This window comes from Carcharhinus amblyrhynchos, chromosome 11, assembly GCF_965287045.1.
Source record: "Carcharhinus amblyrhynchos chromosome 11, sCarAmb.v2.hapA, whole genome shotgun sequence".
In the NCBI taxonomy this organism is placed as follows: Eukaryota; Metazoa; Chordata; class Chondrichthyes; order Carcharhiniformes; family Carcharhinidae; genus Carcharhinus; species Carcharhinus amblyrhynchos.
In genome coordinates, this window is record NC_137334.1 from 10,888,917 (window position 1) to 10,906,248 (window position 17,332).

The 17,332-nt window shown below is 41.1% G+C and overlaps 1 protein-coding gene across 2 annotated transcripts in view; it reads left to right on the forward strand.

Moving 5' to 3' along the window:
• spag16 (sperm associated antigen 16) overlaps window positions 1-17,332 on the forward strand; it is an 846,000-nt gene that overhangs the window by 67,479 nt on the left and 761,189 nt on the right. For both annotated transcript variants that reach the window (XM_080198174.1, XM_080198175.1), the window contains 2 exons: window positions 1,907-2,024; window positions 9,373-9,442. In XM_080198174.1, the coding sequence (XP_080054300.1) occupies window positions 1,907-2,024; window positions 9,373-9,442 (188 nt within the window). The remainder of the gene's footprint in view (window positions 1-1,906; window positions 2,025-9,372; window positions 9,443-17,332) is intronic.

Sequence of the window (17,332 nt, forward strand, 5' to 3'; positions counted from 1 at the left end):
AGATTTCTTACTACTGACTGGTTGACTGTGCAGGGTGGATGGTAATGTGCTTGCTGAGTAAGGGTTGCCAGATGTCACTGGTGAGAGGTCTGCTGTCTTGGAATGGTGTTAGGGTGAAATTGAAATAAAGGACACAGAATGGTTACCTGGCACACATAATGGACTCTGGGACGGGACATTAAGAGGCACTGACTTTGGGCACAGACGTTTACACAAAGAGTTAAACCTGTAGCGTTTAAATCACTGCAGGAAACTGGTCAGACCTTGAGCCACCTTAAAACTTGAGATAAGGTCAGACCCAGAACAATGAGTTTGATAATGAGATCAGCCACTGATGGGGACATAAATGCATGAATGTATATAACAAAACCAATCATTGATAGAGGACGTAACTGCATAAATGTATTTATTCTATGTATAATGATATGTTAACTATCGATGTCCGTATTTGTCTGCTTATAACAATGTGTTAACTGTTGATGTCCATATCTGTCTACTGAACTTGTAACAATGTACTAGCGGCTAATGTCCGTACTGTTTATTATCTAAAAAATATAAAAGATGCTCAACTGCCATTGTGTAGTTGAGAAGGTGGCTGCCAGTACTGCGGAGTACCAGCGCTTCTCCCAAAGCTTTGTCCGAATAGAACTGTTTGTTGAGCCTCCAAATCTGACTCTGGTGAATTTCCCAAACAGTGTAGTGTTGGTAGATCTCCATGACCCCCCTGGCACATCTTGTATTTTTTAAACACTGTTTTGGATGTGGGCACCCACAGGACATTATAGTGGGTTTTTATAATAGTGGGCTAGCTTCCAATTCCTGATTTTATTGATCAAATTTAAATTCCATCAGTTGCTATGGCGAAATTTGAAACCCCATCTCTAGGGCATGAACCTGGGCCTGTAGTATACTGGTCCAGTGACATTACCACTATGCAACCACACTCCTGACTTGTCTCGTATGTGATAGGCTTTGGCGAGTCAGAAGGGGAATTGCTCACCACAGAATTTCCTATCTCTGACCTGCCCTTATATCTCAGTAACCAATATTGTCATGGACAGAAGTGTTGCAGGAGGTTGATTTTGGTCAGGCCGAATTAAGTGTCTTTTCCCCTTATTGGTGTTCTCGTTGCATGATGCAGGCCAAGTCCGGTGGCTATGTCCTTCAGGATTCCATTAGCTCATTGAGTAGTGGTGATACCGGGCCACCCTTGGTGAAGTTTCCCATTGAGTGTGCTATCCTCGATGCTTCTCTCAAGTGGTGTCCAACATGGAGGAGTACTGATTTGTTTGCTGAGGGAGGGTGATAAGTGGTGCTTTGTAGGAATTGCTTGTCATTTTTAACCTGATGCAATGAGACCTCATGCAGCCGGGGATCGATGTTGAATATGCTGCTGCCACCTGCGGTGGGTCTGTCTTGCCGGTAGGATGGGAACTTCCCAGGGATGAGTAATTACTAATGAATAACCCTTAAATTTAAGGTCAGATTGTCCCATTAATTGGGACTTCTTTAAAAATTAAGTTGTAAATACATGCAAGACCTCAAGCATTAGTACTACCTGTGAGTATTCCTAAAGGTCACCGTGCTGGAGATTAAGGCAAGATTAACTGGCAGCTCTCTTCAGGGCATAATCTTCATTCATCCTTTGACAATATTTTTGATTCAAATGCCTTACTGTGGCACTTAATTGGAACTCAATGGTAAGTGTAAATGTTTTGTTGCCATATTGATGTGCTTACCTTGAAGTACCCATGGCTGTCAGACCTTAATTTTCTTTTCCCTAGAGTTCACAGCTGAAAGCAATTTTGAGGATGTCTCTAGACATTTCAGGACCTGCAGGATATTTGGGAGTTAAAACTGTATTTGTGATCCTGAGTCAGATATGATCTGTTTGTGGTTTATTTAGGCTTAAGAAACATTATGCATCCTTTGAACCTACCCTGAGCAAGATCAAAGAGAAGTACAATGCTGCAATAAGGCAGAAAATGCTAACAAGCATGGAGAGAGACAGAGCTCTTGTGCAGGTTTGTAATTGTACTTGTTTTAAAATTTGGAATTGCTATTTGCTTCTATTTCCAGAGTGATGCAATTTGATACTTGTGATGCAGCATAAAAGGGTTTATCCAATAATCCAATTTCAGAAAGTATTCTTGTTATTGCTTAATATATTAAATGAATGTCATCACATGTACTACATAATTTTCAAAAAAGTTGCGGCCACCATAGAGGTCGATAGCTTTTTAGAAAGATGTGAATTTCCTAGTGACCAACTCAAAAGATTGTAATTTAATGTTTTAAAATTTTTACTGTATAAGTGAACTAAAATCTGCATCAACTAAACATTTGCTTAGTAGGCAACTCATGCACTAAAATACAGTAAATATATTGCTCGCAAATGCTTAATATTACACAGGGCGGCACAGTTCCACAGCGGTTAGCACTGCTGCCTCACGGTGCCAGGACCCAGGTTCAGTTCCAGCCCCGGGTGATTCGTGTGGAGTTTGCACGTTCTTCCCATGTCTTCATGGGTTTCCTCTGGGTTCTCCAGTTTCCACTTACACTCCAAAGATGTGCAGGTTATTCTGATTGCCAATGCTAAATTGCCCCTCAGTGTCAGAGGGATTCGCAGCAAAAGTACATGAGGTTATAGAGATAGGGTCTAGGTGGGATTGTTGTCAGGGCAGGCTAGATGGACTGAATGGCCTTCTTAATGTAAAAATTCCATGATCTATAACCTGAAACTCTACACTTGCTGTAGATGTGTAACCTTGAGTTTAAAACCCAAAGCTCATCCTGGCTCTAACAGGACCCCTTCTTCATGCTTCATCAGGGTGACTCTTCCAGTGTCCTTTTTAAACAAAGTCTCCTTTTCAGCCTGTCCTCATCAATCCTTTGCTTGGCGATTAACCCAAAAGCAGTCCTTTTTTGTTCTGCTTGACATAGCAGCATCTTCTTCCCCCAAATCTTTCAATCCAACTGACTCTAAGCAACTGTGACCTGGATTTTTGATTCTAAGCTGCATAGCAGACCTCATGGAACAAGTGTGCTGAATGGCAGGACCTTCATTTTGTGAGATGTGGTGGCGGATCTGACTCCCAGTTGCAGATTGGAGGTGACCACAGGAACTGTTGAGTGCTGAACTGAGCTGTTTAAAGGGCCTGCCTCAGTTCTCTGGGACATTCTCCCAGTTATTTTTTAAATATTAGGCTGTCTAGTCCTCAATCCTCAAACACCTCAACCCCTATCCAGTCTCCATGCTTACATATGCCAGCTCATGCCTCACTACATTCAATGACCTCTCTCACCCACTTGATAACCCATGTCCTATCTACTCTCATGCCCCTTTGCCAACAGTGCCAACTCATGACCCACTACACTTCACCCTTACACCATTCATGTCAATTCACTCATTAACGACCATGGGCAGACATCAGGAGCCATGCTGAGCTGAAATTAAAAAAATTCTGTATCTATCACACAATTCATTGTATAAAAATGCTCCCATTCATAGAAGCCCATTTAACACATTCAAATCGCCTCAAATATTTAACCCTTATCGAAACAAAATTGTATTCCTAACCCCACATAAACAAAATCTAATCCTTTTAATAACTTCTTTGAGCTGTGCACTTGCAGCATCATCTTCCCCACTGTGGTAATTGTAGGTTGTAAAAATCAGTCAAGCATTCAAAATGCTATAATGATAGCTGTTATGTTAATGAACAGCTATTGAAAATTCTGGAACAGATTTTTAAAAACTCTCACGGACATAGGCACTTGACTTGACAGCTATTCATAATTTACTTACTTACTCTCCTAGAACATCAGCTACTACTCTAAAGATTCATAACTCCCATTGTATAAGATAAGACTCTTGCTAAATTAAAAATGGGGTTTGTTTAAACTCAACACTGAGCTGGTTTGTATAATTAGTCCAAGTGATAAATCATAATAAGGTGGATGTTTAATCAAGTTTAAGTCTTGAATTAGAAGAAAGTGACAAGTTTCAGGGATATAAAGTGTTATGAAGTATGGAAAAGGTGATATGTGATCATATATTTCAGGAACAATAACTCATATTTTGAAAGCAACTGTAACATAATTAAATATTCAGAGGCATTTCATAAGAGTTTTATGAAGCAAAACGACACCCAGCCACATTTGGCCATATCAGGTGGCCAAATGCTTGGTCAAATAGATTTTAAAGTCTTAAAGGAAACAAGTTGGAGAGTTGTATAGAAAGAATTCTAAGATTAAGGCTAAGGCAGTTGAAGGCATGATCACCTATGATGTGATGTTTCTAATCAAGAGATCAAAATTAGAGGAGCACAGGTATCTATGAGGGTTGTAGTGTGGAAATAGGCAAAGGGAGGGCCATGGATCCCCCAAAGATCACAAATAAAAAATCAAGATGTTGCATGAGTGAACATAATGTAGATAAGCGAACACAGGAGAGATGGGTGAATGGACCTAAGATGCTGTTATAATTTCCATGGAGATTGATAAGTTTCACAAAGAAACTTGCCCTTCCATTTATGAGCTAAATTAATTGGATGGCAAATTTGACTTTTTTTCTGTAACAAATTACTAAACAGTGTTGTGGACAGGAGGAGTGTTAATTTAAACAGTCTTGATTTCTCCTTCGCAACCTGTTCCTAAACAGAAAGATGTTTTGATTTTCTCCCTACTTTGAGGGGCTGGGAAATATACCAGCACTTATAATGTTGGTGTGATCCAATTTCTATTAATAACCTCACATCAAACTCTCAATAGTAGGAACTCAAAGGGTTAGTTTATTGCAGCACTCAAAAGGTGAGAGTGGAGTTACCATGTAACCCCTGTGAACTCATACAGGAAAACAGGGATAGTGAAAAGAAAGATTTGCAGGACAAAGACCACAGAGAAAATAATTATTTTTTCACATGAGTCCAGAATCTAGAATCAAATTCCATTGAGGTATTTCTTCATGGAGGTCAATAGTCTGAAAACCAGTGTTGTATAATTCTCTTCCGATAGAGATATATCGGTGCTACAAGCAATAGTACAGAAATTACAATAGAAAGAATGTGGAAGGCTCAAAGGGCTGAATGTTTGAGGATTACTGAGAGACATGATTTCAGCTATTTTCAAAGGTGTTCAGTTTAAAATTCTTTTTAGCCATGTATACATTATGGAAATCTAAAGAATGAAGTCTCAGTCCCCTGACGACATCACTTTCTTTTTGTAGGCAATTTATACTTTTAAACTACAGAGACACATTCCCCTTTTATACTTCACTCAGCGCACTCTCCATGGAATTACCTACCTTTTTACAAATAGTGCATAGTTGTTCCTATCCTGCAAGGCTTTCCTTGCATTCCCTTCCTGAGTATTAGCATCAAGTGACCATGTTGAGATACTTTTTTTGGAAAGTTACTTAAATCCATCAAAAACAATAAAACATGTTCCAATGATTCTTCTTGCCCCTGACCATGTCCCAGAATCCTTAGCTGCTGCATAATGAGACATAAGATCATCTCCTTTCCACATCCAACTGTTGGAGCTTGCAAAGTCAAGCAGCCTGTTTTCTCTTCTGACCACAGTGAACCTCAGTTTCTGTCAGTATCATTCATTGCTTTGTAGGGAAGCCTGTAAGCTGATCTCAAAAATGGCTTTCCCTGCCCTCGTCCCCACAGCAGCACGAAACAAATTAATCTTGAATCCAAGTGGTATGCTAATCAAATGTCTTGGATCCAAACTCCCTTTTATCTAAAAGAAAATGGACTGTTTTCTGCACAACTGTTTTATAAGACCACAAGAAATAGGAACAGGAGTAGGACGTTCAGCCCTTTGAGCCTGCTGTGCCATTTTTTAAGATCATGTCTAATCTAACACTCACTGGGTGTGACTTTACCATTTTCATTCTAAGTGCTGAATCTGGGCGCAATTCAGATCCGACTTGGAAATCTGCTTTCAGATGCTCCCATACGCACTTAGCCTGAAAAAAAATTCGCGAGTCTGAATTGCGCTATAAGCAGGACTTAGGGCACCTGAAACAATTGGAGCTCTGAACTAGTTAGTTAAAAAAAAATTGAAAATCGGGCTACAAAAAGTGGATAAAGCAGCCCAGGAGCAATGACCCCCACAGATATCATCCCTACCCCTACAACATAATTCTCCCTCTTATCCACCTCCACCGATCCCCCACAGAATGGCAGCGGACCCCCACACACACACACGCAGCCCCCCCACCCCCAAACACCACCACCACCATCACCAGAGATCCATCTGGCCTCCCTCCCAGTATATTTCACATACTCACAGCTGAGCACTTTGACAGTTTCACTAATTAAGTGCACATGCACTATTATAGTTATGGAATCCCTTCTTTCTGCTGCCTGTACTTCAAAATCCACCAAGGTACATATCCAGGCCTTTATTGAAGTTGTGTAATGAAACATATAGGAGCGTATACAATAACTGTTGCTTGATCCAACAACCTTTGCAATTGTGTTTAGCAACAGCCAACTTGCAGTAAATTCTAAGAGTTGCATTTTCAAGTTTAGAAGGTAATTTGGGAAATAGTAATAAAATGATTTCTACTACTTCTTCTGAACTTGCTGGTGTAGGGGAAAAAAACATTCATGACAAGTGAAATATAATCTAAGATAGCATTTATAACAGGAATGATCAGAATTAGAAATGTGATGGGATAAAATGAACACCTCCCCCCAAGAGAATGATGATCGGGCCTCCCTTCTCCCTCGCGCCCGTCCACCAGACACATATCTGACCTGCCTCCACCACCCCGCCTCCCCCCCCCCGCCCCCCATCTCACCAGAGAATGACCTGACCTGCCTCTCCACCCCCTCTCCCCCCCGACCCCATCAGACAATGATCACCTCCCCCACACCAGAGACACATTTGACCCGCCTCTAGCCCCTCCACCCCTCAACCACCACCGATCTGAATCAGAGAGCCATTGAAAGCTCTGAACTTACCTCTTCAGCAGCTGGAGCATCCAAAACACATCTTTTTGCCAAGCATGTCTGTTTTGTGCTGAGTCTGGACAGGTGAACGCGATGGTAAAGGGGGAAATGCTGCTGATAAAGTTGGTCAGGCAGTTCATTAATTCAATTTAAATGCATACAAATGCATTTAAATTGCCATTGCGCCTGTTTCGGACGTGAATTGGATCGTGGCCATTCCCAGGCCTCGGTAAAGTGGGCATCTGCGCAGGCATGGATCATGTTAATGGCCTCACGCCCGACTTTACCACTATCCTGTCTTCTCTCTCTTAACCCTTAATTCCCCTATTCATTAAAAACCTATCAATCTCAGTCTTGAAAATGTTCAAGAACTCAACCTTCACTGCTTCCTGGGGTAAAGAATTCCAAAGATTTACCAATTTGTGAGAGAAGAAATTCTTCCTCAAACCTGTCTTAAATGAGCACCCCTGTTCTGTTACCATGCCTGCTGATTCTACACTTTCCCAAGAGTGGAAACATCCTCCCAACATTTCCCCTGTCTAACCCTTTCAAAATCTTCTAATCATGTCACTTCTCATTCTTCTGAACTCCAAGGAGTAGAGACCCAACCTGTTGAATCTTTCCTGATATGGCAGCCCTTCCATACCGTTATCATCTTAGTAAATCTTCTCTGCGCTGCCTCCAATGATAAAATGATAATATATCTTTCCTTAAACAAGAGGACCAAAACTGTATGCTGTATCCTAAATGTGGTCTCATCAGTGTCTTGTACAGTTGCAGCAACACCTCCTGTACTTCTATACTCCAACCCCCTTGAAATAAAAACCCAACATTCCATTTGCCTTCCCTATTACCTTCTGCACCTGTATAGTAGCTTTGTGTTTCATGAACAAGGCCCCCGTGCCCTTTTCTATAGCCTCTCTCAGTTTAAATAATAATCCACCTTATTCTTTCTACAAAATAAATAATCTCAGATTTTCCCACGTTGAATTCCATTTGCCATTTTTCTGCCCATGCACTTAACCTGTCAATATCTCTGTAAAAACTACATATATATCTTCCTTACATCCTGTCTTCCTCCCACTTTTGTATCACCTGCAAATTTTGCCACAGTAAACTCTGTTCCTTCCTATTGTGAAAAGCTGCAGTCGCAGCAATAGTCCTTGTGGCACTTCACTCATATACTGCCTTCCAATCTGAGGAAGACTTCCTTATCGCTATTTGTTTACTATTCGGTTACCAATCCTCTACCTAAGCTAGAATATTACTTTCAATATCTTGCGTAGTAACTTTTTGAAAATCCAAATGTACAACATCACTTGGTTCTCCTCTATCTTGTTGAGCTGATACCTCCTAAAAGAACTCTGGTAAATCTGTCAGACAAATTTTTCCCTTCATGAACCTGTGCTTAATCTGCCTGATCAAATTATGACTTTCTAAATGCATTGTTATTTTCTCCTCAACAACACCTTCTGGGACTTCAGGAAACTTAGGCCGGAATTTAATCACCCCATCCGCTCTGGGAATTGGAGCAGGTGAGGAGCAAACAATGGAAAGATCTGTTGACCTTGTGTGGGATTTTACGGTCTTGGGATGAGCGAGGCCATAAACTCCCAAGCTTTCATAGTAAACTCAAGATAGATACTGGGGAATGATTTCTGCTGGTGGGTGAATCCAGAATGATGACTTGCATCTTAAAATTGGAACTCAGACACTTACGTATGATTTTAGAAAGCACTTTACATTTAAAGGGTACTAGATATTATGAAATTATAAAGTTATTGATATGCATTCAGTTGACATTTTCAAGACTGTGATAGATTTCTGTTAGACAAGGACATTAAGAAATATGGATCAAAGATGGGCAAATGGAATTGAGGTACAGTTCAGCCATGATCTGATTCAATGGAGGGTGCTTGAGACACTGAGTGCCCTTAAATCTTGTTCTTATGTTTCTAATTATTTTTCTGCTGTAAGTGGAAAAATATGAAAATAACTGTTGTGTGGACTAATTGGTCTCAGTGGCATATTTTATGTATTATCTGCACTTCTGGATCTCAAAATAAAAGAAACAGCCTGAAAAATAGATAGGTTCACAGCATAATCATCTGACAATATAGGCAAGTGACAAATCTAAACAATTGGAGTCAAACACCAACACCTGGCTCACACAGGATATCAAAATTGAAGAGCTGAAAACTTGAATTAAGTACTGTATAATCTTGCATGTTGAAGTGATGCTTCAGGTTTGCATGTTTATTCATGTTCAAACCACAATAATGTAATGAGTATTGTAACAATACTGTAATAATATTGTAATAATACACAGTAATGTAATAAGTATTGTGAAATTTATTTTTATTTTCAAAATAACCCAATTTAAATAACTTCATTTCATTCATAGGTGTCAGGTTTGCAAGCAGCCTTACGTGCCATAGAATGTGGATGTGATTTTCCAGTTGCTATGACTTCAGGTACAAACTGTGTGGGCTGATACTTATTAAACACTTTTTTTTGGTAATGTTTTAGTGCACTCTCTGCATACTGTTATAATCCAGGTCAGTAATCCAAGGTGTTTTTTTTGGAGTCAGCCTAGATCATAAGTTTTGCACTTTGAATTTTGGCATGGCTAAGTATCAGATGTTTCGCTCCAAGTATGATTCAAATAACTCACTAGGGAGCTTTTATAAAATAAAGTTTAAATAAGCATACAGTTAAAATATAATATAATTAGCAATAACTTTTACCAATTACAAAAAAGAAAAAACAATCATTGTATTGTACAAACCATAATATCTATGAATACTGTTTCAACGCAAGAACCCCTACAAACGTATACCCCCGTTCCAGGCTTAAAGTAGAAAGTAAGTATGCTCATATGATGCTGGATCTTACAGCTTTGCAGTACCTGCTGTGACTTAGTCTTTTGGATGGAGAACTGAAACTCTGACTTTCCCATCCTGGAGGTCCCAGTCAACCTCGAGGTAGAGATAGAGCCATTGCTGGCTTCTTGCTTTGAGCCAGCAAACCACTTTGAGACACAGGTGCTCCTTGCCTTTAGTTACTAGCTAGCCAGCCACTGAGAACTAGATTTCTAATACCAGGCAAAGACCCAGAAACACATTACTTGCAGTCTGGAGTCCAACAGCTTCTAACTCACCAAACTGAAAGTGAATCCTATGATTTCTCTGTGAAGAAACCACCTGACCTTGAGCTGTCAGTCAGTCTTCCTGTAACAAATTAGAACGATTCATAAAACTTCTAAAACTCGAGGACATTGTATTCAGCCCAAATTAAAAATAAACAGAAGCCCATTATATGCCATCAACAGACATCAAGCAATGATACAACAAAAATAGCCTGCTTTAAAAAAAACTGCAGAGAAATAGGATTAAAATCCATTCCTTCAAGGCACAGTGGCATCACAATACCAATTTCAGGGTCATTGTTTCAAGTTGATTACGTCACAAAAAATGGCCCAGTAAAGTCATGGGATCCTGCTACTGCCCTTCTGCTGATGTTTCTCGGTCCTCTGCGCTAATCGAGCAGTGCAGCGGGCTGGGAAAATCGTGCCCAACATGCTTCCATTCTTATCTCACAGCCTCTAAAACTCCCATTTGTGAGTTTAATCATCACTGAAACTCAAGCATTCCAATGTCCTCCTTGTTAGCTGCATAAATTCCAACTTGTCCTTTTCCATGCTTCTCACAACTATCCTTACTGACATATGTTTGGTCTCTGCTTCTCAGTACATCAACACATTTGCCTTTCCTATAGATAAATCGCTTGCTTTACCCTAACTCCACAAACCACTGAATATCTATATTTCTGCTGTCACTAATTACTTTTCTAAAAGAACAAAATCCCTACACTGTCCCTCCTCAACACATGCTACCATCCATGTGCCATTGCCTCCAACATTTACCTTTTCACTCTAGAACTATTTTGTTAAATTCAACATTGCTTTTTTTTTGTGTATTCAAAAGCTTTTGTCCATTCTCTTAACTTTCCCTCAAAGGCAATAGGTGTTAAGTAATTTACTATGTTAATGTTGCAATATAAATGTAAGTTGCTCTGTATAGCTTTATATTAGTCTAATTCTGTAAGGAGTTCACATTAGTGAATGTTTTATGAAATGTGGAATGTATAATCAATTTCAGATTTTGCTGATTCAAATTTTGAAATATTTGGCATTTACTGGGGTCATTTTGCAATAAATGTTTGAAGTGATTAAATAAACCTATGTTGTTAGAAACTCAGGCAGGGATTTTGCAAAGGCAGCAGGTGCTCTGTGGCCAGAAACAGAGGCAACCCCACTTCAGCAGTTGGTGGAACCCAGTGCCACGATTTACAGGTGGCAGCCAAATTAGTGGCTGCTGCTGGATGCTTTCCTATTAAGGACAGCAACCCACACCAAGAGTTATGAGCCCGGTCAGAGGCAGGGAGAAAGCCAAAGAAGCCTACAACAGCTATGGAAGAAAATCATAATAAGCATTTGTGGAGTCAAGTGGTGGTGGAGAAACCTCTCTATGGAAGTCTTTGGGGTGTGCAAGGCTGCATATGGCTCATTCTTTGCTTCATAAGACTTTTAAATCCTCGGAAACTGTCTCTACCGATGGCACTAATTTGGCCTTTACATATGGAAATGATCTCCCTGCCTCCTTGGGCAGGCAGCCTAAATGCTTCTAGCCCTGCTGTTGATAGAATTCCCAGTCCAACAATATCTTGTCCCTACCTCCCTCTGATGCTGTCCCCCCCTTCCCATGCTGCACCCCATGGTGTCCACCATCTCCTTCCTATTAGAAATAGGACCATGGAACACTTGGCCTTTTGAACCTGCTCTATCATTTAATACAATAACAGCCAATCTTTCCTCAATTTCAACTTCTTGTACCTTTCCTATATCCCTTAGTTCCAATACAAAAATATATTCAACAATTGAGCATCCAAAGTCCTCTAGTTTGGTGTAAAGAATTGCAAAGATCCACAACTCTTCAGATGAAGAAATTTCACTCTGTGCTAATGTTCAACCCCTTATTCTGAGTCTTGGATCCCTAGTTCTAGACACACCAGCCAGAGGAAAAATCATCTGTCCAGAATTTACCTCATTTTTCCCTTTTAATTTCTCTGTGATAAAGATTTTAGTTTGTGTCATGTCATTTCTAGGCATGTTTACACTGGTTCTCTGGAAGCCACTACATATGCAGCATTCTTTATCGATAGTGCTGAAATTCTCCCCTTATTTGTTTCAATGAGCTCAGCTCTTCAGTCTTTGATATTCCAGGCAATTTAGTCCTAGTCTATTCAATTTCTCCTTCTAGGACAATGCCCTCTTGACATGCTTCCGACAGGTAGACCCATGTTGCACATCCTCCAAGACTAGCATATCCTCCTTTAGATAAGGAGATCAAAGTTGTACACACATTCTAGGTGTCGTCTCAGTAAGAATCTGTACAACTGTAAGTTTGTCATCTTTATTCTAATCTCTTTGTAATCCAGGCTAGTATACCATTTGTTTCCCTAATTACTTGCTGTACCTGCATGTCAATATCTATGTTTTATGTGTGAAGACAACCAGGATCTTCTGAATATCAACATTTTCCATTCTCTTTCACCATTTAGAAAGTATTCTGCTTTTCTATTATGCCTTCTAACATTGTTAACTTCACTCTTACCCACTCATTCAACCAGTTTATATCTCTTTGCAGCCTCTTTATGTCCACCTCACCACTTATTTCCTACCAAATGTTGCGACAACAGCAAACCTGGATAGGTTATACCCTTCATCTAAGTTGTGAAGGTTAATAAGTAGAATGCAATTCAGTTTCCACTGAATTTTCTGATGCCTCTCAATGTCATGTAAAATTGTAACCTGTCCAACATATTGCTTTTCAGGATGAAATCCAGACTGTCCTTTTTTATTCCTTCTGTACTGCTTCAATCAGCTGATATGGCTGCTGTGGTAAAATTAAAAACCACTTATACTTGTAAGATTCCTCCATATTTTTGACCCCAAGGTGTGCTCTGCACCAGGGGTGTACTTGAGAAATGCAGTTTTGAGGCAAGTGGATAACTCCTGGCAGTGTTATTCAAGACCATTGTGATTTTCCTCCTATTTAGAGCAGCTTTTGTGAATTTGACTAGATAGCAACTCTGTCTTGCAGCCAATTATTAGCTGGCGGAGGACGATTCCATTACACTGCATCAAAGCAGTTCATTAGGGTCATTTGTTTATGAAGTGAGTTACACATTTTTATTTGCTTTTTATACAGCCTGTTTGACTCTGATCTCACTTCAATCTAAGACGACCTCCAGGCTGAAAGGATGCCCTCATGTTTTTGTTGCAGAATGGTGGGCCATCAATCCTAGGGAAGCATTATGTTCTCCCCCCTCCTGTCACTACTGTTTTTCTTTTAGAAATTGCTGATGTTTATGGTTCATCTGTTTTAGAATATATTTTAACTTTATAGTATGAATTGTAGTTTTGGAATATAACTTCTGGGTTATAGGTCAAAAAGATCAGAACAGAAGAGAGAGAGCTAAAAGACAGGAGATGGGCTTAAATAGCTGTGATGCTGGAGAGTTGCAGTAGTGGCAGTCCGGAGAGAACTTTTGTTTGGAAGTGAGGCAGTAGGTCCATAAACATGGGCATCTGCATTTTAAAATGGTTTGGCCAGGATAGAAGTTGGTACACTGTCTCAGCAGCCAGTATCAACCACCAGTGAAATGCCAGGCTCCCTATAAACAGAGGTTGCAGGAATTTTTTATCAAAAGCATGATGCCTACCAGTTTCTATGGAAATGACAGAAGTTGCATAGCTATTCCAGAGGCAAAAAAGCCGCATGCTGAAAATCTGAAATGAAATCACAAAATGTTGAAAATGCGTAGCAGATGTGATGGTATCTGTGGAATGGGAAAGTTACTGTTTCAGGTTGATGACCTTTGACCAGAACTTGGAAAAGTTAGAAATGCAGTCAATTTGAGTGGATGAGAAAAGGGATAAAAGGCAAGTGTGTGATAGCTTGGAAAACAGAAGAAATTAAATGTCGGATGAGTTAGTCAAAAATGGCAAAAGGTGTTGGAAAAGAGGCAGAAAATAAATAAAAGATGCGCCTAAAGATGTGCTACTGTCAGAAAAAAAAAATGAGAGAAAAGTCAAAACGTACAAAGAAAAGGATATAAAAAGGAGGTGGTTAGTAGAGAGTTTGGTTGGGGAAGTGTGGGAATGGAGTGTCGTTCCATTGGTCTCCTTCCAGAATTATAGTAGGGGAATGTTGAAACCATCAAGTTATTCTAGTCCCAAGGTTATTATTAGATTTAAATATCAATTAATTCCAGCAATTCAAAACTAGACTTTCAAAAACAGGTTTAAAGTTTTTAATTGCAATCTAAACATTGTCAGATCAGGTTTAAACATGTATCCCCCAAATGACATCCTATCTGGATCTTCAGTTGCATTAATTCTCAAACAATCACCTTTATTTCCACATCTGTGACATCAGCAAAGATACATCATATGGAACAATGATGGCTAACCAATTCACTTGACACCTTTTAGATTTCAGGCAGACGTTATTAGAACTAAGGAGAATTGCTCGAAAAGGTTAGAGGTCATCCTGCCGCTGTCACAATGATGTCTGTTGTTTGTGGATAGCACAATTATTTGTTGTGATAAATGTTATAACCATTTATCCAATGTGCATTTTGCAATGGCATTTATTTTATGAAAGTGAGTCTTGGGAAAAGTTGTATATAAAGTTGAGCACCATAGGCATTCATGATTTTATCTTGTTATCGTCTCTGCATTTAAGGCTGAATGTCATTCCATCCTTAGTTCCCAATCTCCTGATGCATGATGCTGAACTAGAGGAGTGGGCTTCAATTAGGGAGATTAAAAATATTTGCAAGAGGGGTATGAGTATGTGATGTCAAAAGCTCAACTTGAAGCTATTTCCTGTGAGGATCTTGCATTGCTCCTGGATGGCTGCTTAGCAGTGCTTTGTGACCCTTGCGTAAAGACACAAAACACAATTGATACAGAATTCATTGCATGACAACGTACTTATGACTTAGAGTATGTAGAAAGATTGGTCTGGACCTTATCGAGAACTGTCATGCTCTGGAAGCCACGCATTTGCACGTCTCCTAAGACCTCCGCAGGATGTATGGAGGGACCGGATCTGTGAAGGGAAAATGTTATCAGTGACAACTGTGTTAATGCTAACTGGGCCATGTTTCTCCCTAACGTAGAGATCATCTGGCACAGAAACATGCAGGCTTCTGATAAGTGCAGGGTCCTCAGTGTTTACAACTAATCAAACCAAGATTGTGGTGGTGAGATGGGTGGCAACTCCCTGTCCTGCTTGTTGACGTGCAGAATATGCTGGGGCTGGGAAATTACGGGAGAGGGGCCATAGCATGTCCAGCGCTGGGGAGGAATCCCTTTGGGATTTTCCCTGCCCCTGCACCTGAAGTAATGTAATTTAAGTATGCAATGTCGGTTTGAAATTGGATTCTCCCTGCTCCCAGGATTTTCCAATCTTTGGGGGCAGCCAGAACCTGGCACCAATCACTACTGATTTCCAAAAATGGACACCAGTTGTGATGGCAATGCCAGGGGGCTCGGAACCCATTGGGTAAATTGCTGGGTAGTGCCAAATTGGTAGGTCCAACGGGGGGCCCTAGTGCCCCCTTAGTGGGGTGTCGCTCACTTGAGGGGGCTTGATGCCAATGAATGGGAACCAGCTGGCAAGTAGGAGGGGAGGGGGTGTTTAGGATTGTCTGGAAATTGGGCACCCTTCCAAAAACAGCACCTCAATCTCTGAGGAGCCAGTCTTGCTGGTGTTTTTAGGCCCCCACTCCAAATAAAGTTTTTAGTGTGGTTAAATTGTGAACTAAATCGCGCTGACCCTCCCAGCAGGAGTCTCACTGGTTTTCCCGCTAGAGACAGCACCTAGAACCGTAGAATCCCTACAGTACAGAAAAAGGCCATTTGGCCCATTGAGTCTGCACCAACCTTCCAAAAGTACATCCCACTCAGGCCCTCATATCCTCATAACCCTGTGTATTTACCATGGCTAATCCAGCTAATTCACCCAGCTTTTGACACTTAAGAGGCAATGTAGCATGGCCAATCCATTTAACCTGCAATCTCTGGACTGTGGAGGAAACTGGAGCACCTGGAGGAAACCATGCAGACATGGGGAGAATGTGCAAACTCCGCACAGTCACTCATGGCTGGACTTGAACCCAGGTCCCTGGCGCTTTTAAGGCAGCAATGTTAACTACTAAGCCATTGTGCCTGAGGTCTCTGTGGACAATGCAAACAAACTTCACAACTTTGGGTGCATGATGTAGAGTTCGATGTGAAAAAAGCTAGTGGGAGTTAGTAACAGGATGATGCCTCTGCATTATTCATCCTTCAGTGTTGGCCAGGGGATAAATGGAGTTCTATGGATATTGCTCCCTTCTGAAGATTTGTAAGCACAAACCATTGAATTTTTTTTGTTTTGGCTGTCTTTCTACCGAGCCTACTGATGAATGTACCCATGTTTGAATTGGCTTTTCAGCCATGTAAAATCTGCCATGCCCAATGACTAGGTGATGCCATAGTTGAAAAGGTTGTACTATGTGAAACTGCTTAAAGATGTGTGCTCATGCTAATCACATTCCACAGCAGTCACATGCTACTATGTTTTCCAAGGATGACCCCATCATTAAGATGGAAGGTGAGTGATGTGCTTCCATGATCATTGTGAGATCTCCGACCTTTTCTGAAGTGATTATACTAAGAATGAAGTGTTGTGACCCCTTCATTGAAGGCTGAAGTGATTTTTGGTTGTGAAAAATTTGTCATCCCCTTTTTGCTCCTGAAATCTTGTAGCTATGAGGTTGAACTGGCGGGGGGAGAAGGAGGGAGGCGGGTCAGATAGATCTCTGGTGGGGGGTGGAAGAGGAGGGAGAGGGCAGATCGATCTCTGTTGGGGGAGGGGCAGGTGGATCTCTGCGGGTGGGGGGGGGCGGGGGGTCTGCTGCCACTCTGGATGATTGTGGGGGGGTGGGGTGGGTGAAAGGGGCAGGGGTGGCAATCAGTCTGGGTAGTTGGGAGGGGTGGATAAGGGGAGCAGTGAAGTGTGTGTCCCCCTTTATCCTCCCCCTCACTACCCACATACATCACTGCCCCCCCTTATCCACCCTCCCTACCCAGACCGATCACCACCCTTGCGCTCCCGCCCCCCCCCCCCCCCCCGGAGATCTATCTGCTCCCCAATACATCTTATACCCCCCCTCCCCCCACCCCGAGATATACCCTCGCTGCTGCCTTCTGCGGCTCGGGAGCAATCTGATACGGTTGCGCTTTTTCT